Genomic DNA, 23,848 nt, shown 5'->3' with positions numbered 1-23,848 from the left:
TTTTAAAGTAGAATATACGGGCGGAGCCAGTATACATGACTGTGTCGTACAACTGTCGATGGATTTTTTAAAACTTCTTTATTCTTTTATTAATAATAAAATACTTTTATCAATCAAGTGCCACTTACAGATGGTATATGGAGAAAGGTATAATTTACAAGTGTTATTACAGACACTCGATGGCCGGGGTATATGCTAATCAGACACCTTAATTATAATTACAAATCCTAATCAATAATTAGATCCCAATTAGTCGTGCTAATCGCTCCTGCACCATCAGTCACAGGTGGAATCCGCTTTCAAAGATTACAAAAAGCTCGTCGGTAACACGAGCGTGTGGATATAATACTTTAAAAATTTAAACAATGATTAAATCGCCCTCAAATATGTAGATAATTGCCACTAATCTAATTTCAAACAGAAAATTAGGGGCATGTTTTTTTAGCAAAGTACTTGTGTGTTTCGGCTCAGGAATTTATACCTTCAAAGATACATTAATTAATGCACGTGTGTAGATGAAATTAAACGTTTAAGTTCATAAACTTAATATAAGGCTGAATGAAATTACTTAGTTACTTTCAAGTAACATGTGTATAAAATTTAATAAAATCTTAAAAAGGGAAAGAAATACAAATTGAATCCAAGGATTATAAACCAATGGATTGAAAGGCGGCCATACGGATTATTTTATGTTATGAAAAATGGTTGGTCCTAATCAACGGCATTTGAAGCCAATTACGAGAAAATTAAAAAAGAAACGTTCCCGTGTTGCAGGATGGCAAATTACTGGACACTGACGTGAGTAACCGAACGATTTGTAGTTGTCTTTCGGTGACATCTAAAGTATTTGGGAACGTTGGCATTTCATGCATGGCTAATGGCTAAAGAAGATAAGTTGAGACTTGAGTTCAGAATCAAGCTTATGTCCACCGCTACCGTCAAGGGGAGATAACCGTTGGAGGTGTCGCGGTCTTTCCAAAGTGTTTGTAAGAAGCAAAGGATCTTTTGTTTCATTACGCGTTTGCGAAAATACAGAATCCTACTTTCCTCTAGTAAATGTTGTCATTTATATTCCGCGAACTGATTTAAACTACATTCATGGTATGGAAACAACCATACCATTGCCGGTCAAAGCTCCTGGAGAACGGAAAGTCGGTGGTTCGATCCCCGATCGCGTCACATAACAAAAGACGTTAAAAGATGGTACTTGTTGTAACCTTGCCTGGCGCTCGGCATTACGGCGATAAAACAATGACTGGTCGGCTCCAGTCAGTATATTTTGTCTGAGGGGGGTATCCCATTTAAATTGCGGCATGGTATCCCAGTGGACTAGCACAAACAGCCACTCACACGTCACTATATATAAGTGCAATAATCTTGAACGTGACGAAACAAACCCCAATTCACCTCACCTCAGTTCATGTCTGATGTTTCGGAGTTCAAATACAATAGTTACATGTTACATAAGTAAATATCATTTGGTTTGAAGAAGAGTGATGACTTTGCAAAACATATATTCTAGTTGTACATACCACTGAAAGAAACGTAATGATAATTAGCGTTATCAATCAAATACGTCACAAACTTCTTCATGCCCATTGCGAACATCATCATACGTAACTCACACACAGACCAGTTAAAAACTGCCGGGCAAAAGAAAGTATATACATGAAAACTGGATTTGTCAAAAAAATACAAATGTTAGCAAAACGTTATTAAGCTGAAAACAGTCACCACTACAAACACAGCTATATGATACCCGAATCAAATACATCATCGTCCAGTTTGTTTCATTTTTAGCCACAATTAGACATGGGTGTATACGTTTTTGTTGTTGCCCGGTAGTTAAGGTCTAGATGTACATGTTATAAGCTGTCTAACTATTGGGACGTCTAACTAATGAGAGGACACCGTACATGCACCATAACAATCGTCAGTCATGCAAAGTATATAATCATGAAATGTGAACAATATACATTTCGTGTTTAACACAATATTAATGCCTTAATTATTATTAACATGCATGCACATATATTATACCGTTGGCTACACTGAAGTACTTTGACATTACTGAAGTATTGATCGTTATGAATGCTATTCTAACTGGTGGGCGGACAGTTGTATATATCTATTTATGAGATACGTAAACAATACGACAAACATGTGTCATGTTACTGGCAAGTTGCCAACAGGTAATCCCGAGCGGACAATCGCGCCATATATCAAATTGCAATGAAGTTCACATTTGATAGCACTGATATTACATGAAAATGCTAAATATGGCCACAGAACATCTGGTTGATTGACATAGGGTTAATTGTACTCACCTCAGTCGCAAGATATTTGTGTTTTTTTAATCATTAGCCTAAATGAAGGGGTCGGGGACATGTCAGTTAATCTTTTGCGTAACACATGTAAGTGGCAGTGAACGCCATTAATGTTCAATTAAAAGATGTATGGTTTTTTAACGTGATGCGTTCACCTGCAATTTAAAGTGATAATTAACATTTATACCTGCCGTATTTTCATAATTTGTCTCTATCATGATGAAGCGTTCTTGAACGAATGTCCTTATTATCAAATGGTTTGGTTGGTTTGTTGTTTAACGCCGCACTCAACAATATTCCAGCCATATGACGGCAGTCTGTAAATCATCGAGTCTGGACCAGACAATCCAGTGATTAATATCATGAGCATCGATCCACGAAATTGGGATCGATGACATGCATCAACCAAGTCAGCGAGCCTGACCACCCGATCCCGTTAGTCGCCTTTTACGATAAGCATAGTAGTCACCTTTTACGACAAACATGGGTTGCTGAAGACCTATTCTACCCCGGAATCTTCACGGGGGGAGACAAGCATGGGTTGCTGAAGACCTATTGTACCCCGGAATCTTCCCGGGTCCCTTATTATTAAAAACTAAACACATGACTACTCATGACTTTTACCCCTGCATTGTGTGAGTACCATTTGATGTGTTAGTAACGACATGTATTAGCGCATCTAAACTATATGTTAAAGAACATTTTAGAAGCTGTAAGATCAATGAAGATAAAATTTATTTCTAAATTAGATTTATTTTCTTTCAGTATGCGATGGCAATTCTGTCGTCATTGGTCTAAATTGTGCAGCAATTCATATGTTTTTTTTCACAACTAATTAATCGATTTTCAATTTATTTCACGCAATTAAGTTGACAAAGTCACTCTGAAAAATCACCCACCAAACATCACACATGAACTTGTCTATTTCAGCGCTGTCAATCAAAGACAATAGCTGGATTAACACTTTCTGAGCTAAGTCCTCAAGCAGGCGCCGCCGGGTCTAGCTATCGACACTTGTTGCTAATTGTCACGCTCTGCAAGTGTAGGTGTCAAGCGTCAGGCTACCGTATACAGTAGCTGCATTGTTTTACTTATCTCGACGGTGTAACAAATACAGCATCCAGTTACCGTATATGCCCAGTAATTGCACACCTGTTGTTGACATTGGACGGAAAGTGTATTTGTTTCTGATGCAGTTGTGCTCGCTCGGTACCACCCCTCTACAATGAGGATTGGTTGGCCGGGGGTGTGATTGTGAGTCATTGTCCGTATGCTATCAACCACTAGTATGACTGGCCAAGACCGTGATATAACTGGAATATTGCATACTGAGTGTGACGTAAACAAGCAAAACCTCAAATATAATAACTGACTTGTATAAAGCAAGCCAGAGCGTGATTTAGAGTCATTGTCCGTATGCTATCAACCACTAGTATGACTGGCCAAGACCGTGATATAACTGGAATATTGCATACTGAGTGTGACGTAAACAAGCAAAACCTCAAATATAATAACTGACTTGTATAAAGCATGTGATATAATTCAGAAGTATATTGTATAAATGTATAACCATTTTGCAGAGATGTTTAATATATAATAATATTTCTTTTAATTTGTATAACATAAACACATATTAGCATGTGTCTGCACATACATATTCATAAGCCTTTTCATTAAAAATCCTTTAGGCAACTGATACCAAATACCAAAAATCCATGCCATATTTTTGTCTCACCTCAACATGAATATTAAAGTAGCAACACACACGCTACAAAGAACGCACGGCGACACACTGAAGAAGAAACGGTACAGGTACAGTATTTACTAGGGCTGGGACGCGTCAAAATGTGCTACCCGGATACCCACCCCGCTATTACCCTACCCTATCCGGGTACCCGCTGTAGGTCTCAAGAGGCAGGTACAAACTGTCCGACTGGAAAAAGTTCGACCGTAGATCTGGTAAAAAGTGTTTAGATACATGTATGAAACGATCTGTTGTATACACTGAAAATGACCGAAGTTATATCTTTATACAAACATATAAAAGTCAGAAGGAATGGGCGTAGTAGTCATGAAGAACTGCGGACAATAGTGACTTGTAGTTTATACATAGAGGTTTAGATACTTTTTGGCATTAAACAGTATATCACGTGACTAACCACGGGCCCGGGTAGTCTTGTGAGTACCCGGGTCCTACTTTGTACCCACCCGACCTGAGTACCCGAGTTACCCGTCACAGCCCTAGTATTTACACCAGATATATGATTTGTGTACATTAATAACCAGATTTATTGGTAGTATTAACATTTATGGTTCAAAATTTGGAATAATAAATGAATTTTGAATCATATTACTCGACCATATCAACTTTTATCGCTGTCATATTTTGAACACTGATGGAAGCGCAAATTCTACTGGTTCATACTTGTTTGACGAGACCCCATAGGGTTTTCCATCTTCTCAGATGCTTCCTACCAAACCATTCCCACATTAAAATCTCATAAATCTATATCAAAAGAGAAACTCTCCACACCCGACAAAAAGAACCTTGGAACCACGGAACATATACATGCGTGAGCACGCGTCATGCCCAAGACCACATCGTGCTTCCTTGAATGGGATTTCGTTGACATATGTCTTCCTACTCGTGTTACACTTCCGTTTCAATAGGCAGCATTCATATTTAACAAACCACGAGCGTGTCTTTTTGGAGAGGATGCGCACTCGTCCACTGCGCATGCGTAACGATTCTTCTCATCGGAGGTTGGAACCGATGAGGATCAGTTATTAATTTCCCTCCAAGACCTACCGCTCGCTACGCACCATCGAGAAATCGTTAACGTAGACGAGCGTTGTTTCTATTTTGTTTCTAGATAAACAATTCCGTTACACACCACAAGACAGCCATTAATCGTGAACTCGCGAACACTGTTTCACCATTGTTCCTGTAAACTTGTGGGAATACATTTGTACATCATAACCCAGAGACGTAACGTAGACATATTTTCCCACAATCATTAATGCTGAATCAATACCTATATTGATCTCTAGTGTTTATAGATACCGGAGAGAGGTATAGATTTAACGATGCTTATATTTAGCTGTAGATACAACTAACGACTTGGGACAAAAGAAATCGATGAGGGATATATAGTAGTGTATTTTGTTTGTTGTGGAACGTCGCACTCGGCAATATTCCCCCTATTTGACGCCAGCCTGTAACTAATCAAGTCTGGACCAGGGCGCCGCGATTCGCTGTGCAGAGTTGCGTCCCTTTGGCACGCCAGAAACCTATGATCGTGGGTTTGAATCCCGGTTCGCCCCGATCATTTTTCTAGGTTTGTCAGCACCATACCCGTGCTCGTGGGTTTCACCGAAGTGGTAAACGTCTGAGACCTGCATCACTTCGGGCTTTCCTCCCACATTAAGCTGACACGCCGTGATGTAACTGGAATACTGTTAAAAGCGGCGTTTAATCCAACTCACTCACTGGACCAGACACACCATCAACCAGGTCACGGCGAATGACCATTAAGTCGCCCCTTCAGACAATCGAGGTTCATTGGGGAGGCATTCTAACCCGGCATCTCCACGTGGAAATTTGTTTGTTTGTTTGTTTGTTGTTTAACGCCGCACTCAGCAGTATTCCAGCTATATGACGGCGATCTGTAAATAATCGAGTCTGGACCAGACAATCCAGTGATTGACATCATGAACATCTATAAACACACGTCTGTGCTGATCACATGGTTAACTGTGCGCCTAACGAAGGCGGATATAACGAAATGACGTTATCAAATCGAAGACAAATCTAGCGAGCGAGTTTGGTTTGACGCCGCTTTGAACAGTATTCCAGTTATATCACGGTGTGTCAGCTTGATGTGGGAGGAAAGTACTTTGGTGAAACACACGGGCACGGGTACTGACAAACCTAAAAATATAATCGGGGCGAACCGGGATTCGAACCCACGATCATAGAGGGACGCAACTCTGCACAGCGAATTGCGGAACATTCGACAACTGGGCCACCCGTGTCCCATGAAGTAAAATAAGCTCTATTGTTCTATTGTTCAATAAGTTACGAATAACTTCGGATGTATCGAATTGTGTGGACCCGAAGTTCCTTACATATCAGGAGTTGACTTCTATTGCGAAATTTCGACTTATTTTCTGCATAGTTGTATCAAACGATTTCGTTAAAACGAAGAGCGAATTTCGGTCACGTCACTTCATGATATCCCGTGTGAGTGAATATATGTTTAATGTTTATACTGCTTGTGATGGTTATTTTCCTGTTATCACCCGCTGACGCTGTTGTTTACTGCACTTATGTTATGAGCTTATCACCTAAATGAGGCTTGTGTATTCTACCATGATGATAACGTGTTTGATATGACATTCTCGAACAATCAGTGAATTTAATCTGCATTCTATTATAGCATGATAGAGAAATAATACACACGACATGATATAATAAATACCACACGAATTTTGAGTTCAGTTAATTTGAAAATGATTACCGTTATTAGAGAATTGCTAACTGGTGTATAGTTAGTCGCTGTGGTTGTGTATAGAATTACAACACTCTCTTTGCGCGAACTGTAGATTTAACATATTGATGTCATTACATGATCAGATGATTCACAAATCTGACACCCGTGAAAATCCGGTTAGAATAGGTCTTCAACAACCAATGTCTTGTAAGAGGCGTCTATGCTTGTCGTAAAAAACGACTGACGGGATCGGGTGGTCAGGCTCGCTGACTTGGTTGATGTATGTCATCGTATTACAATTGCGTAGATTGATGCTCATGATGTCAATCACTGGATTGTCTGGTCCAGACTTGATTATTTACAAATCATATAACTTCTTTGATAGGCATTTAGAAGTTGGAGTACTAAGTAAGGATACGATTTATGGATGAATAATTTCTTTATTACAATTAAGAGCGACGTTTCGGTGTAAGTTCTAACACCGTTATCGCTTGCTTGATAACGGTGTAGGAACCTACACCGAAACTTCGCTCTTAATTGTAAAAAAGAAGTTGTTCATCCATAAAATCTTATCCTTACGCCGTCATATAGCAGGAGTATTGCTGAGTTCGGCGTTAAGCAAGAAACAAACAAAATCATGAATTTTATGGCCATAGTTATATGCCGCTCATATCTACAGAAATGCGGCGGTATCAAATAATCGTTGTATGCCTCCTGAACAACACTACACACCATGGCGTCGTCTCTGGAAAACAAACGACGTCAGAGTATATTAATTTACACTGTGGCAATTCCTGTGATCTGGCAAAACATAAAAGTAATCACAAAACAATCCGTGGAATGTGAAGAAGATGCAAATAAACAAACAAACGGATGTATCTCCGACATCCGGGTAATAGTCGGGCCCGTATTCAAGAATAACGCCCGTTTGACGAGGCTGATCAAAAGAACCACTTAGTATTACAAGACATAAATTCGTCAGCTGCAACTATAAACAGAAAAAAGTAGGTGTCCCCGACGTGTGACGCCAGCCAGCCAGGGTCATCCCACCGTCTCACCTGTAAACGCGTCCATCACTATGTCGTTTATGTTGATTTTCACACGAGATAAGGCATATTTTCATATTTCATACCCAGTATTCACGCTTTTTCAGAGTTTATCAGCTAATGGCGGGCAGGCTTTGATCACTGGACCGAAAAAAAACTGTCAAATCGGTCATCTTTGTCACGTTAATAACAGCTGATCGTGCACGTGTCAGGCATGTCCTTGGCGGGTTTGTGTGGAGACAAATATTGGTTTATGCATGTTGAAATATACATATCATTCATGGCATTTGGACATTTAGAATAATATTCATTCGCAATTCACTGATCTACTTATCAAATTAAGTTTGGCAGTATTCGACAGTGCCCTTTCTGTAGAAATCGAAGCCCATAATATATTTTTTCTCCCATCTAACTTAGTTATTAAACCACAGGACAGTCATATAATATTGACTAAATTCACGTCATCGTCAGATTAGTTAATTTACTTGCTTGCACTGCATGTGAATGGAACGTTTACCAGGCGCCATAATGTATTTTATCGTAAGTGTCTCATAAGCCTATTTGAACTGGAAGATAGCACACTTTGAATGTAAATGTTTTATCATTTTTGCCTATTACGTGACACTTAAATAAACTAATTTTGTATGCCTATCATTAAAGGAGCTCTAGGCTCTGTCAAAATTGGAAGTCCTGGCAAGTTTGATTCCAAGTAATTCTAAACCCACTGCTGCTCCACTGCTTGCTCAAATTGTAGTATTCTTATCAATATAGCTGTTAATAAAAACCCTTAATACACACAGCATTAAATCATAACACCAATTATATCATTCGGGCTTCCAACTGTGAGTGGTTGAGTGTTTTACACCGCTTTTAACAATATTCCAGCAATGTCACGACGTCGACACAAGAATTAGGCTTCACACATTGTACTCTTGTAGGGTTGGTTGGTTGTTTGTTTAACGCCGCACTCAGCAATATTCCAGCTATATGACGACGGTCTGTAAATAATCGAGTCTGGACCAGACAATCCAGTGATAAATACCATGTGCATCGATCCACGCAATTGGGATCGATGACATGCATCAACCAAGTCAGCGAGCATGACCACCCGATCCCGTTAGTCGCCTTTTACGACAAGCATAGTCGCCTTTTACGGCAAGCATATGTTGCTGAAGATCTATTCTACCCCGGATCTTCACGGGTCACCCATGTAGGGAATCGATAGAACTCAGGCCTTCCGAGTGATGAGCGAACGCTTAACCACCCGACCGGTCCCCATAATCAAATAGAGGCAGTTTAGAAAACACAATGTATGCATGATATTCAAATCCTATTGGGCAGCAGTATGTAAGTAAAAAACACAAAAATAACCACTTGCTTTCTGCTTGTTTGTTGTTTAACACCGAACTCAACATTAGTCCAGCTATATGACGGCGGTCTGTATACACTCGAATCTGGACCAGACAATCCAGTGATTGACATCATGAGTATCGATCCACGATGACACGCGGTGGTCACCGAGCATGACCACCCGATCCATTATTCCCCCGTGCGCTAAGCATAGCGGGTTGTCGGGGACCAATGTTCTCACCCCACTGGTGGCATCCCCGTATGGTTTGAATGTGTGAAAATAAAAACATCTTGTTTACTGTTGGTGTCTAAATAGAAACATTGTGTTTACTGTTACTGTTGTCAACACACTGAACAGTGCCCCCGTTACGGCACAATCGCGCGCTCATGCACCAGCTATATTGTGTTTAACTCATAAAGTCATCATTCAATTCATCGATCAATCGCCCGATACCGTGCTGCACAAAAACACATTATCAAGCATGTCACTGCAATAATACGGTTATCATTAATTTGAAAACATGTTTATGAGCTGTGAAATCTGAACCTTTGTTTTTAATCCTATTTCTTTCTTATCCCAAGATACAGTTATGTTGACGATGAATGTTTTTTTCTTCAGATTTTGGTTATATTGTCTTCATATAACGATTGTTTCAAATGAACTTTAATGGTTGAGTTTGTTTTTTATCACAATCGCTGTGAAAGGCTAGGCCAATAAGAGTTATGTCCCTTTTTAAACCTGGTTAATATTTTAAGGTGCTTCTTTTTATTTATAAATTTTAACACGACCTTGATGCACATTTCTGACGATTTGTTTTAGAACTAAAACATATATGTTGTTACATTTGTTTATTTCTTTTCTTCGTTCATAATAAATAATATTCATTTATCACATACACAGTGAGTAAGTGAGAGATATGCGTCATTTTAGAGAGATCCCCATCATGCGTCGGGGATATACAGGCTCGTGTCGACTAACGAAAAGTCTCTGAAAATATTTAATATTGACAGAAACAAACAGCTCCATTGAATTGAAAAGGAGCCCCTGAACCCTGCGGAAAATCTAGACTTGGTTCATTTAGGGCTGTTTTATCACAGTGAGGGTCGGGCGGAAGGGAAAATAATAAGGTTCAGGGACCGAGTTACCCAGGTCCGTGTCACAAAGCGAATTAACGTTACGACTGCATGTCTTAACTGAATACAGTAAACTACGTTTATAACGAACTGACGGATATAACGAACTTATTTTTTAGTCCCGGCCATGTGTTGTATATATGCTGCATACATGCTGTATACATGCTTATAACGAACTACGGTTATTACGAACTAAATTAGTGGTCCCTTTGAGTTCGTTATATCCGTAGTTTACTGTACTTAAACACATATATTTGCGAAAGTCGTATAGAGCTAACTTGCCAGGATCAGATTAATCGTTACCATGCTAGAATCGAAACCTGTCTTCCACATGTCAAGTAAAGGCTGAATTCACAAGACTACCCAACCGTCCCCGATAGTAACAGTAACTCCCAACACAGAGTATCAACTCGACTAATTGGCCCCTTCACGTTGGCAATAAAATGGCAACGATGAATGATAGTTAAGATGGTTTTGAAGAAATGGGAGATGTCAATGACGACGCAGTGAAACAGAACGTAAGACCCGGCCCTTGAAATTAAGCTCAAGCAGACACCTACTTACACAGACAAAGGTGTACATATTTCCAATTATTGACATCTAATTGGCGAACCCGAGACGCTGCCAAGGTGTGACCGAATGTGATTCACCTTGATTTATTGCCGGGCCAATTACACCCAATGGTGACCTTGGCTCCATGAAAACACCATAAATGTCCCACAATAAACATGGAACGCGCAAAGAACAAATCATTGTCACTTTCTAGTAGTAACCCCCCTCGTCAGTCTTGCACAACCTGTTCATGTCACAGCAGGGAACCGTATTTAGCATTCCCAGCTATCTAGTCGGGGGCGTCTCCAGGTTGTTCCTCTGCCATTGTGTGACAAATCCCTGTCATTAAAGGGAGATTACCGGGATGTAAGTGGATTCCAATATGGCGTAACATCTCGCGAGAACTTACGTAAAAGCCTGCCGGCAAATATTGACACCATTTTGTTACAAATTATTTCAAGAAATTTACCAGTCGATTAATTTTGAATGCCTGTTGTAAGGTTGTTCGATTTGACACGAAACGTGACCAACCAGTGTCCTAAGCCCATAAAAGGCTGTGAAATGTTAAACGCGAAGTTAGCGGAAAAGAAAACGACATCACGTGCACATTCGCTCAACTGCGTCAGCGAATCTGGTGGAATGAATACTACCAGTCAACGACCGCAGGGAGGATGGCGATTCCTTGTAAATACTGCTGAAAAGTACACCCAGGAAAAGTAGACGTAAACAATTACTAATTCTGTCACTGCACTTATGTTTAATTATATTCTTCGTATACGCTGGGATAGGAAGGCGACCGTTACGAGTTTACCAAGACGGAAGTCTATTTAGTTCAACATATTTTCATTGCACGTGTAATTTGGCGCTAAAACGTCTGGTAGTGTATCGGATGTCAAAACATTCACTCAGAAAGTTAAACGATTAAGTGTTTCCTTTTACAGTTTAGAAAATATGTTTTCCTCGGCAAATTCTAAAGCAACGGAAGTGAATTCCAGTTCAGATATAAACTTAACTATCTACAAGTCCTATATTAGTATTGTACAAATATTTCAAATTCCTTGGATGCTGTTAAAACACTTATGTAAAAAAAACAAGTACATTTTCATGCTCTTGAAATATATATCAGGGGCATTAAAAGCTTTCTTTTGCTTAAGCAAATGTTGATTTAACAACTAGCTCCGAAACAGCGATAATCTTTTAAAAAAGATGCCTCATAAATTCATTTATACAAATGAAGTTCTCTTCCAGACGTCCAATAAACTTAACATTCTTTTCATAAACTTACAGGAATAGTTCATTTAGTGTCGACAATTGAAGGAGATTTTTTCACAATAGTCAGTGTATCAGATACTCACTTAAGGTTAGAATGGCATGTTGTATGGATTTTTAAAAGGGTAAGGAAAAGTTGAAACGAAAACAAAAACGTTTCTCGGTTAATCAATTGCCAGTCTCTCCCCACTGTAGAGCACATTAGAGGAGCCTGGGGTTTACTATGCTACCTTATGTTATAATCAATGGGACCCCAAACCCAATTAGAATGGCACTGACAGACTGGGTGGGGGTGGGGGGGTGTTGGGGGGTGGACGAGTTTGACAGGAATGTATCTAGGAATGGAGCCACATCTTAAACAAAAACCTGGCCACTGTGGATGATTTATTTTAAATGAACAGCAAAACGAAATATTTTGTCACGATGTGCACATGGAGACCAGGTGTGTGTGATTGTGTGTGTGTTGTGTGTTGTGTTTGAGACAAATCTTTAAAAAGTACAAGATTTTTTCTCTGAGAGGTGACACATTTGTCATAATGGTAGGGCCATTATCAACTGAGCCTATCTGCATTAAGTTCCATAACGCACATGTAAAACAGCTGGTCCTCCTCTCTATTATCCAATGTATTCTCCATCGTATTATGATAAACAACATCGACCAATGACGTCACCAGCTCCATCCTCTCGTAGGGACCGACAATCTGATATTCTGGGGTAGGGTGGGTGGTGATATCGTTTTAATTTATATATTCTTTATACTTTTATATTTAAAACCACGAGCCTGATTTGTTTTTAAGAAAACACCTTGAAACAATGTAGTTTTTATGACAGTCAATTTCTTTTTATTTTCAAAGGTCTGAAGTATAATCATGTAAGAAAATATGTTTTATCAAGTCTAGATTGCCTGAAAAATGAGGATTGTTCTGGGCTCCATTTAGATTTTATTTTGTTTATTTTGTAGCTATATGTTTTTAAATATGATAACTTTATTTCTGGGACAAAATGTCGGCCTACGTCTTTCCGTATGAAGGAGGAGTGTACTGATGTCACCTATGTGTACAGCGTATGAGTAGAACAATCCCCAAGTGCAATATGGTTAAGACGAACCCACTGATAGTGATGAAGGTGTGCTGAGCTATGCAAGTTGGGGTGGTGTACAGGTTCTCACAATACCAACAAACTCAAGGCGAGACTGCTACACTAGGCCATGGCTTACCATGGATTCTTTACCTACACGTGCACTCCAGTATTTAGACGGCAGGGAGTGCTGTACATTTACAAGAACACTGTGAAGGTCGGTGATAATTTTTCACCACAGTTTAAACGATGTATTGAGTATTCATAATATTCCCGCTAACAACGTAATAACGTAACTGTTAAGAACAGGTAAGAACACACCCTCATAGCTGAAAAACGTAATTATAAAAAAATGAGTAAAATTATGTTGTTTTACGTCGAAGCCTGCACTATTTGAGTCATGCCACGATGGCCATTAAAACAAAATACGATAACACACTGCGACCACCCGATCTTCATTTCAGTGGGAGCACCCTCCGTTGTCTAGTGGATAAAGCGTCTGCCAGGACTGGGCCGTGGGGGAACCTAGTTGTTAAAGCGTTCGCTCGTCACGCCACAGACTCGGGTTCGATTCCCCACATGAGTACTATGTGTGAAGCCCATTTCGAGTGTCCCCCGCCGTGATATTGCTGAAATATTGCAAAAAGCGGCGGAAAACCATACTCACTCACTCACTCTGCCCAGAGAGAGGAAGGTTGGTGGTTAAAAACCCGGCCGCGTCATACCGAAATACGTTAAAAGATGGTACTTGTTATTACCCTGTCTAGCGTTCACTATTAAGGGGAAAACGAGGACTGGTCGGCTGGGAGTCAGTATACTGTGTCTATGTGTGCTTTCCATGTTAAACTGCGGCATGGTATCTCAGTGGGCTAGCACTATAAAACCGGCATTAGTCTGGGGTACAAGCAACCATACACACACGTGCATGCACGTAGCTATAAGTGCAATAATCTTGATGCAACGTTAAACCATGGGACCTCAAACAAAACACAAAGCCCAAGAAAGATTAACAAACGAATTCAATGAATGGAACAGAGCAAATGACCATAATTGTAAACTGGGTTCTTTCTTAGGGTAATGTGTCGTTGACGCAACACAGACGCAATGCCACCCAAATGTCATCGTGCCTACAGAGTCGATCTATACATTAACTAAATGACGCGTTACGTCAAAATAGCGTTGTTTGTGCGGTTCTACATCCTGTTGGCATGGCACGTTTAATGTACAGGCACGATTAGATGATGATATTAAACGTCACCTCTCCAACCACACCTCTGCCCCTGGTCAGACATATTGGCGGCAATATCAGTGTCCGTCATGTTTATTCCCATCTCATTAGGACCCAGGTCGACTTGGGGCATTCAGAAGGGCACGCATGACATTGACGGAAAACCAGAGACAAACAAGCCTCGACAGTATTGGAAAGTACACTTCCCCTGCATGGTGGTGACTGTAAACAGATAATCTTCATTTGATGCGCATGTACCTATATGTGTGACGATACTTTACGGAGGATCTTAAGGCGGAGATAGATCAGATCAAATAGAGTGAGTGAGTGTGGTTTTACGTCGCTGTTAGCAATTTTCCAGCAATATCACGGGCAATATCAAATGGGATTGATACATTGTACCCATGTCGGGATTTGAACCCGGGCCTTCAGCGTGACGAGCGAACGCTTTAACCACTTGGCTACCCTACGGCCCCGGGATAAATGGAGGCACATTCGATCACATTTTGTCAGGTATTGCCCAGGCTACATTATTGTCTCGTGTATTGGCTACAATTATTACGCAGAGATAATTTCTATTTCACATATGACATCACGTGGGGATTCCAGGTTAGAATTGCTCCCAAACAAGGCTGTTCTGGTCGTGAATGGCGACCAAGTGGATCTGGGGGTCATAGTCGGTGTCTTGGTTGTTTGCGTGTCATCATTCGCCGGCGGCATTCATCGTCTCTCACAATATCAACCACTGGTTTCTCTGGTCAAGTCTCAATTATTTACAGGCGCCGTCGTATAGCTCGAGTAATGCTGAGTGCGGCGTTAAACAACAAATACTAATCACTTACGACCCATTATTTAACCATTAGACATAGAATGATGAACCGTGGTTGGTTGGTTGGCTTTTTAACGCCGCACTCAGCAATATTCCAGCTATATGATGGCGGTCTGTAAATAATCGAGTCTGGACCAGACAATCCAGTGATGAACCGTGGAGCACAGCCCCCCTTGTAAGTTAATATCCAAACGTCCTACGGCACTTAGTGGTGGGAGGGACAGACTGGGGACGCGCATTATTGAAATATTGTTATACCGAAATATCACCTCCATAAAGCAAAACGTTTTAATCACTTGGCCCCAAAGTCAACCACAACAGTCCTGCATATATGAACCTAGTATTCACCTACAATCAATATTACAAGTTTACACACTATTAATAACTTAACTATACTATTCCTTTTAAGTCATTTTAAAAATTAAACATAATTACTAATAATGTTTCTTGTAAAAGCAATCATCTTAATGTTAGAGAAGGTCCTTGTTACAATTTCATTGTTCCATTAAAACAACCTATGAGTACAGTAAACTACGGTTATAACGAACTCAAAGGGACTACTGATTTTAGTTCGTTATAACCGTAGTTCGTTATAAGTACATATACAGCATGACTACAGCAGGTAGTCGGGACCCAAAAGTTAGTTCGTCATATCCGTCAGTTCGTTATAAGCGTGTTCGTTATAACCGTAGTTTACTGTACTTATGAAACGGCATACCAATATAGGATAAACGTAAGACCATATGCATTTATAAGTGAAAATGATCCATGAATAACTTACACAGCATTTACAATTAGAGTAAAATGAATATGTGGAAAAATATCTTTAAGTCACATTTCAAAGACTATCAATGAAGAAAGGGTTGACTTGCTCAAAAAAAAGCACAAGCACCTGTCGCATTGAAAGAATGAAAAGGTTGAAATGCGTAAGTCAAATCTCTCTTCATGAACAACAATATTAAACAGTTTCGTAGACGAAAGAGTAAATTTCAATTACCGGTGTCTGTTAATTGTAGAATCATGAAAGGCCTGCATGTGTTTTCTAATCCCTCGTCACCTTCTTATGAGCGTTCCCGCCACAACCTCCCCTTCCAGTGAGCGCCTCGCTTTGCCCTATCCATTCCGTGTTTACATTATTATATCTTACTCAAGGTAACGAGGAGGAAAGCACTGCAGTAAAAAATTCTGCGGAATTCTAATTCTGACGGCCACGGGGCCCTGAGTTCGGTCCGAATTCCAACGCAAGGTATACATAATGTAGGTATGGGTGTTCACGGATCAGGGTTAGGCAGTGCGAGGCGCCAAAACGCAACAGCTTCGTTGGTGACCTCACTTCATAACATCTGCGATAGTGACGATGTTATGGCCTGCTGCCAACGCTTTCAGTGTATACGTCTTGATGGGAAATACAGACAGTTACTTAGCATCTTAGGAGGAAGCCAGTCAAAGACAGTAATCTGTATAACAGAAAGACAACCTACTCACAAGCCATGAAGGTATATTTGCATGTCGATGACTCACTTTCAATGTATTACTTGAGATCATCACGTTATTGATGCCAACGACAAATATGTCATGAGTACATCTTGCCTTGTATTTAACACCAGTGCATCGCATGTGCACACTCACTGTGCATTGCCTCATGCGTTGTTTACCAGTGTGTGAAATTCGTTTCAGACGACAGGTCACAGACTTGGAATTCCACAAAAAATAAGTAATTCTTAATTATCCTCCGTTGTTAATGGGATGTTTTTTTTAAACGCGTCACCCATAGCATGCTCAGTGCGCTGAGTGCACGCGACTGTACTTATGACCCGAAAGAACACAACAAGGGAGATTACTCTGGGAAGATATTGATCGCCGATGACTTTTTATTTCACAAGGATCTTGATATTTCTCTGAGCAAGAAACCTGCCCCAACCCAAACTAAGCTAATTTCAATTTTTAAGCATGCTCGTGTGGCATATGAAGGTCCGGGTTAGAATAGGTCGTCAGCAACCCATGCTTGCCATACCATACGACCATGCTTGTAAGAGGCGACTAACGGGATCGGGTGGTCAGGCTCCCTGACTTGGTTGTTGCATGTCATTGTATCCCAGTGGCGTGGATCGATGCTCATGATATCAATCACTGGATATAGTCTGGTCCAGACTCGGTTATTTACAGATCGCCGTCATATAGCTGGAATATATTGCTGAGAGTGGCGTTACACAAACATTACAAATCGGATTTTCGGACGATATAAATTATTACCGTATTCGACATAATAAGCGCCCTCAAAATTAGGAATAGGAGGCCCTTATTAGAATATTATTTTGGTGAAAAACAACAGGGTTAAAAGATCGTAAATTTCGTGGTTTATGCTGACAGCCTGAAATGTATATATATACGACAGATATATTTTTCCAGAATCTAATTTCCGAACAAATTAAGGATGCATATAACACACGTATTATACACAAATAAAACAGTCTTGTGTACATTGATCAATCGGTAGGGGTGCTAATTGGGATTGTTTACTTGCCAATATATTAGCAAATATCGCCGTGGGGGCTTATTAGAGCAGGACGCTTATTATGTCGAATACGGTAATTAAAAAAAGTTCCAAGCATTATTTTTAGCGACGATAAATGACAGTAATTAAAATACAACAAAACCACGAACTTATTTATCTTGTCCTATAATGACGTACATGGTGCCCAAAAGAAACTAACAGGATCTACCACGTATGTGTTGCTGCTGGCACACTCATTTCACAAGGTAGAATGAGATGTAAACAGCCTGGCAAAAGAAAGCATAAATGTATTCACTTGACCAAAACATCACAAACGTTTTCAAACCGTTACTGGAAAACAGTCGCCGAAACACTGCAAACTTTAGGTTCAAAACATAGCTATGGTACACGTATCAAATACATCACAATCAAATAACAAATTTTTGCTTGGTTCATTTTTAGGCACCATTAAACATGGGTGTATGGTCTTTTTTGCCCGCTAGTTTAGTGTGACGCATACTGTGGGGTTAGAATTGGTCCCAGTAGCATGGTTTGGGTTATTGACTTGACTACTTTCATGTCATCGACCCCGACGACGTGAGATGTTGCTCATGTATCAACCCCTGGTTAGTGAGGTCCAAACTCAATTACGTACAAGTCGTCATCATTTAGCTGGAGTATTGATGAGCGCGGCGTAAAACTACAAACACATATACAGGCCTTCTTCCTCCCACTTCAAGCTGACACTTAATATCACTGAAATACAATTTTCAAGCGGCGTAAAACCAAACGTCCTCACCCCTCACAGTGAGTGAGTATGAGTTTACGCCGCTTTTAGCAATATTCCAACAATATCACGGCGGGGGACACCAGAAATAGGCTTCACACATTGTCCCCATCGGGAATCGAACCCAGGTCTTCGGCGTGACGAGTGAACGCTTTAACCACTAGGCTACCCGACCGCCCATCACTCACCAGAAATGTATCAATGAAGCAAAACTAAAATGTACACAAGCACATGCACCCTAAAGATTATTGGTGAGGTGAGGTGAAATGGGGTTCAACGTCGCGTCGAAGATTATTGCATTTATACAGCGACGAGCATGCACGTGTGTGTGTGGCTGCTTGTATTAGTCCGGACTGATGCCGATTTATACTGCTAGCCCACTGAGATACCATGCCGCAGTTTAACATGAATACCCCACTCAGACACCAGACAGGGTAACAACAAGTACCATCTTTTAACGCGGCCGGGGATCGAACCCCGGACCCTGCGGGCGGACGCTCTACCACTAGACCACGGAGGCGGTCCATAAAGATTATAAAACACACTGCCACATTGCCATCCATAAACTGCCCAAGTTTCATCGTCCATCCAATGACCAATACTTTAATCAAGTGACGTTAACATAGAAAGGCACACGTCTATTCTCGTCAATGAGAAGATCGGAGTGCAACGGGGGCATGAAATGAATAAATAGCCTGCATTTTTTATTTCATCATTAGGTAACGATTCCTGCTTACCAGGCATTCAGCAAAAACACCAAACACGCCCTCAAATTGCACGTGCATTTCACGACAGACGTTGAACCGTTTCCAAGTGCTAGTTGCATTCCCGGAAGCAGTATTGCAGAATTAAGTATTGCAAACTCGTTGAAATATTTTTGTTTATTTGCGTAAGTTGGGCTTCCTTCATGAACCCCGCAGAAGCTAGGAGTGAAATGAACAAGCGCTGCCTCTCTGTGAAATCTAGTATGGCCGGAAAGGTAGGCTGAAATGCTGTTTGAACGACGAATGCGCACGGCTGATACACGAATAACGAGTTTAACACGATTTTGTTCAGCTATTTCGTCGAAATCTTGAGGATATGATTACATTTCCCCTAAAATAGCATCACCATGCCCCGTGAAGAATTTCACATGCAGGTATGGATGTAGAGTGGTGAATCAGGCCTATTTATGTGACAAAAGTGTTTTTAAATATGTAAATTCAAACGTCAGTGCTGTCGAAACATATTCCATTGGGCGTAAAAGGCAACATAGAGATCAATGGGCGTAAACGACAAAATATGTTATGAAATATTCAAAATATTAACCCCAAAACAGGAAGAGGATTCTTTCATGGCACGTAATGAAATATCTCAAATATTTTGTTTAAAACAGGAAAAAGCATCGTCAATTCAAAGAGGTAGACGTCTTTGGTCATTTGCAGGAAAAGAAGAATTCTTGGGCGATTTTTTTAAATAGAAACGATTCCGAAGATTGCATGAGATACAGATATCAAACTATCCATATTTAACAGTGTTTCTGTCACAACAGATGATGAAGTTTCAGACATAAATAATGATTCAACAATAATATTCGGGTTTTCAGGGTAAATAATCTAAAAATGTATCTTTTGAAACACGAAACAGTCCCGATGTTTCCACATGCGTCGCAAAGAATTGTGTGTGTGTGTGTTGCAAACTAACACTTAAAAAGTCCTGTTGAATAAATTTCTTAAAAATACAGATAATCTGATATGGTTGAAGGTTCGGTAAAACTGTGCGGGGGTATCTTGACAATAACATTGTTCAGCGACCATATACCGATGTATGGTATATGGTCTCTGCGTTGTTCCACGCACAATTCACTCCTATACCGGAAAACCATATGGAGACATCATGTAAATGCGGTTAGAGCTATTTTGGGATGCATTACATTGGCTTACACAACGACAAGTGCTTCAACATGATCACCAGGGAGTTGAGAATGATAACTGGAATGCAAACGGATCCACTGGTCGGGGAACAAATATAACCGCATTTGCGCAGATACTGGTACCTGGATACCTGCGGTATAATAAAAATAATAATAATAATAAAAATAATGAAGGCTTTCTGTTTGCTGCTCAGGACCAGTCACTTCCCACTCGAAACCGTCAATGTGTGATTTTGCATCAAAATGTAAATATGAAATGTAGATTATGTAATGAAATTAATGAGACTGTCCAACACATGGCCAGTTCTGTCATTCTGTCCCCTTTTGTGATTGACAAGATTCAGGAAAAACATGGCAAATATGCAGACCTCGCTTTTGAAATGTCACGCTTGCATCCCAAGTACCAAGTTGTCCGACTCCCCATTGTTCTCGGTGCCTTAGGTTTGGCACCTCCAAATCTGTTGACTGACATTGGGAGAGTACCCGGATTTGCTACCAGGAATACAGCCCTTCTGACCATCTGGATAATGCAGAAGGCTGCAGCGTTGGTTAGTCTTCACATTCTCCAAAAAGTTCTCGATGGGTTTGACTAGGCAGCGCTTCCTGGGAGAAGTCAGATTCGCTGTCTGGGCTGCGTGTAGAGGCGGCAAGGGCCCTGAGCTGATGATGAGCCTAACCAGCCTGACGGTGCTAGGAACACCCTCTTTGCTGCATTTTTTTATTCTAATCTGTACATAATAATAATAATTCTCGGGATGCGCTGTAGCAGCAGATACTTTAACCTGGCAGTCATACAACTAATCATATCATAAACACTTATGTCGCAGCTATGTTTTATTTCTTTATTTCACTGCAGTAACACTAAGAATGATAATAACATCCAAATGTTAAACAAACATATCATGTGCAAAATCATTCAGAACAATGACAGGGCGAAGATGTTTAACAAGGGCTTGTCACCAATAAAAAGTCTGGTACCAGTAAAGCGCATCGTCATGTGGATGTGTCGTACAGAAGATACTATCTTGAAGCCAAGCCTTATGAGTTACCATCTGCTGTATAGCACCCCTTCAAACAAATGTTAACATTCTTTCCTGTCATATTCCTGACAATATTGATCTATGGTGTAATATAGTGCATTTCAACTCCCCAAACTCCGATGCACTGCGTTTGTATAAAGAAGAAATGAGTGTTGATGGTGGTGCGGTGTGTTGAGTTTGGGAGGGTTAAACAGTGCGCTGCATCGGAGTTCACATCAAACAGTTGTGTGTAGTGATTATTGTATAAAAGGTACTCCAGACAGGGTTGGTGGGTGCGAAGTGCATCCGACATTCCTGGTGCAGTAATTGCCATAACAACTCATGGACCACATAAATTAGACATGAAAGTCTTCTACTGTGTGTTTATTATCTTACTTGATAGTGATAACATGATGCAACGTCTAGGTCTGGGTAAATATATTTTGTTTGAATGTTAATTATAATATAATTACATATTTATGCGTTATTTAGTATGAAAATACATGTTTTTTTATTTTTCTGTAAGTGTTTACAGGCAAATCGTATGTAATAAAATCCCCAAATCTGGACGGTACAATCCCGAACGTAATCGCAAGGTATCACAGTATTACACAGTTCTTCCAATCTTCCAAGTTCTTGTAATTGTAATGTCTTACTTACGCTTTAACTTTTAATAGGTTGGGCGGTTCAAGCGTTCCCTCGTCACGCCGAAGGTCCGGGTTCATTTCTCCACTTGGGTACAATGTATGAAGCCCATTTCTCGTGTCCCAGGCCGTGATATTGCTGGAATATTGCTAACAGCGGTGAAAACCATACTCACTCGCTCACTTTTAATCGGTTGGTTACATAATTATTATTTTACCAAGGCCACGACAAGTTTACTGAGGAAACAATATTCCTCATCTATAACATCTTAGTAAAATTTTGGGGTAAGACATTTAGGTACGATTTAGAAATCCCAGTGGGCACCAGTTGTGCTCCCCTTCTTGCGGATGTTTCTTTATGCAAATGAATCGGAATTTCTGCCCAATGAGCGTCATACGACTCATGCTCAGAAGCTGTTTGTTCCGGTTACAGCATTCAAGGCCTCCCTGAAGCTTCAAACGTTCTATGGCAGACATGTGGAGGACATATCAAATTTTACGCATCAGTGACAAAATGCTGTCCGATGCAATTCCCTATTTTGTTTTGTGAACTATTGACTTGCCTTTGCGTGTGTTTGTGTCGAGCGTCACCGGTGGGGCAGGATACGCTCACCTTCTCGCGAACACCTGGTATGTGGTATCATCATTATTGATAGTGATTTGATACACATGCTCATGATATAGTCGGAATCGTACAATCGACTCTGCTTTTAGCAGAGATTTTTTTTATGAATAAAGAAAGGGTTTTGTCCTTTTTATTAACAAACAACCATTAATACACGGTTATTTTCAGGAGGTTCTCTGTATATTCGAACTTAATTTTCCGAAGCTGGCAGATAAATGTATGAACTTTTTGGAAGGCATTTTCAACCTTATAACAATAAGTGTGCATGTTCCAGGTAATGAATGCTATCACTATATATACAAAACGAAATATTAAAAGCAGAAAGTATAAATAGGAGTACAGTTGAATACAAAACTGCGGTTGTTTCAAGCGCTCTAGCGTGTGTATAAAGTGTATATCGGAGTCTGTAGCAGCGTCGTGTCATAACACTGGATAAGTTGATGCCAGGAGTTAGACTATTTCAAAACCAACTTTTATCCACATGTCTGCAAGATGCTAACAATTGGCTGATTATGGAGAATATCACACGGGAAGCTCATTGTTGTCTGTATAAGACTGCCACAGAATCTAATTATACAATACAGCACACTCGGCGCATTTTTCCCGGTACACGGCACCGAGTACGACGAACCTTATTAGGAACAGAGATGGGAAACTGTTCCTGGCATTGAGCGGTGCACCCGAATACACCCTTCTTTTCATAGTATAGTGAGCGAGTTTGGTTTTCCGCCGCATTGAACGTTATTTCAGTTATAGTATGGCGTGTTTAATTAAGGAAGGAAAGTCAGAACTTGCGCAGAAGTGGTGCAGGTCTTAAACAATTATCAAATGGTGAAACCCACGGGCATTATATGGGATTAAAACCCACGATAACAGTTGTCTGGCACGCACTAAGGGGCACAACTCTGCAGAGCGAATTTCAGCGTCTTGGACTACTGTGCCACCTGTAACATGCCCGTGTTGGCAGCGAGTTGTGATTTAACGTGGCTTTCAACAAAAGTTCAATTATATTGCCCAATGTGACGCATGTTATAATGTTTACCACTTTGGTGAAACCCACGA

The 23,848-nt window shown here is 40.3% G+C and overlaps 1 protein-coding gene across 2 annotated transcripts in view; it reads right to left on the bottom strand.

Annotated features, from left to right (window-relative positions):
* The window catches only part of LOC139449490 (rho GTPase-activating protein 6-like), a 120,173-nt gene that overhangs the window by 65,929 nt on the left and 30,396 nt on the right, over nt 1-23,848 (bottom strand). The window contains exon 1 of one of the 2 annotated variants that reach the window (XM_071230912.1): nt 16,303-16,506. The exons of the other annotated variant lie outside the window; for it this stretch is intronic. Coding sequence (XP_071087013.1) covers nt 16,303-16,327 — 25 coding nt within the window. The 5' untranslated portion in view covers nt 16,328-16,506. Of the gene's footprint in view, nt 1-16,302; nt 16,507-23,848 lie in introns of those variants that run through there. 2 annotated transcript variants of the gene reach the window in all.

Source organism: Haliotis cracherodii, unplaced genomic scaffold (assembly GCF_022045235.1).
Source record: "Haliotis cracherodii isolate W230 unplaced genomic scaffold, xgHalCrac1.p SCAF_8, whole genome shotgun sequence".
NCBI classification, from domain to species: domain Eukaryota; kingdom Metazoa; phylum Mollusca; class Gastropoda; order Lepetellida; family Haliotidae; genus Haliotis; species Haliotis cracherodii.
The sequence above is the reverse complement of the archived record's forward strand: the minus strand, read 5'-3'. Positions and strand labels throughout refer to the sequence as shown.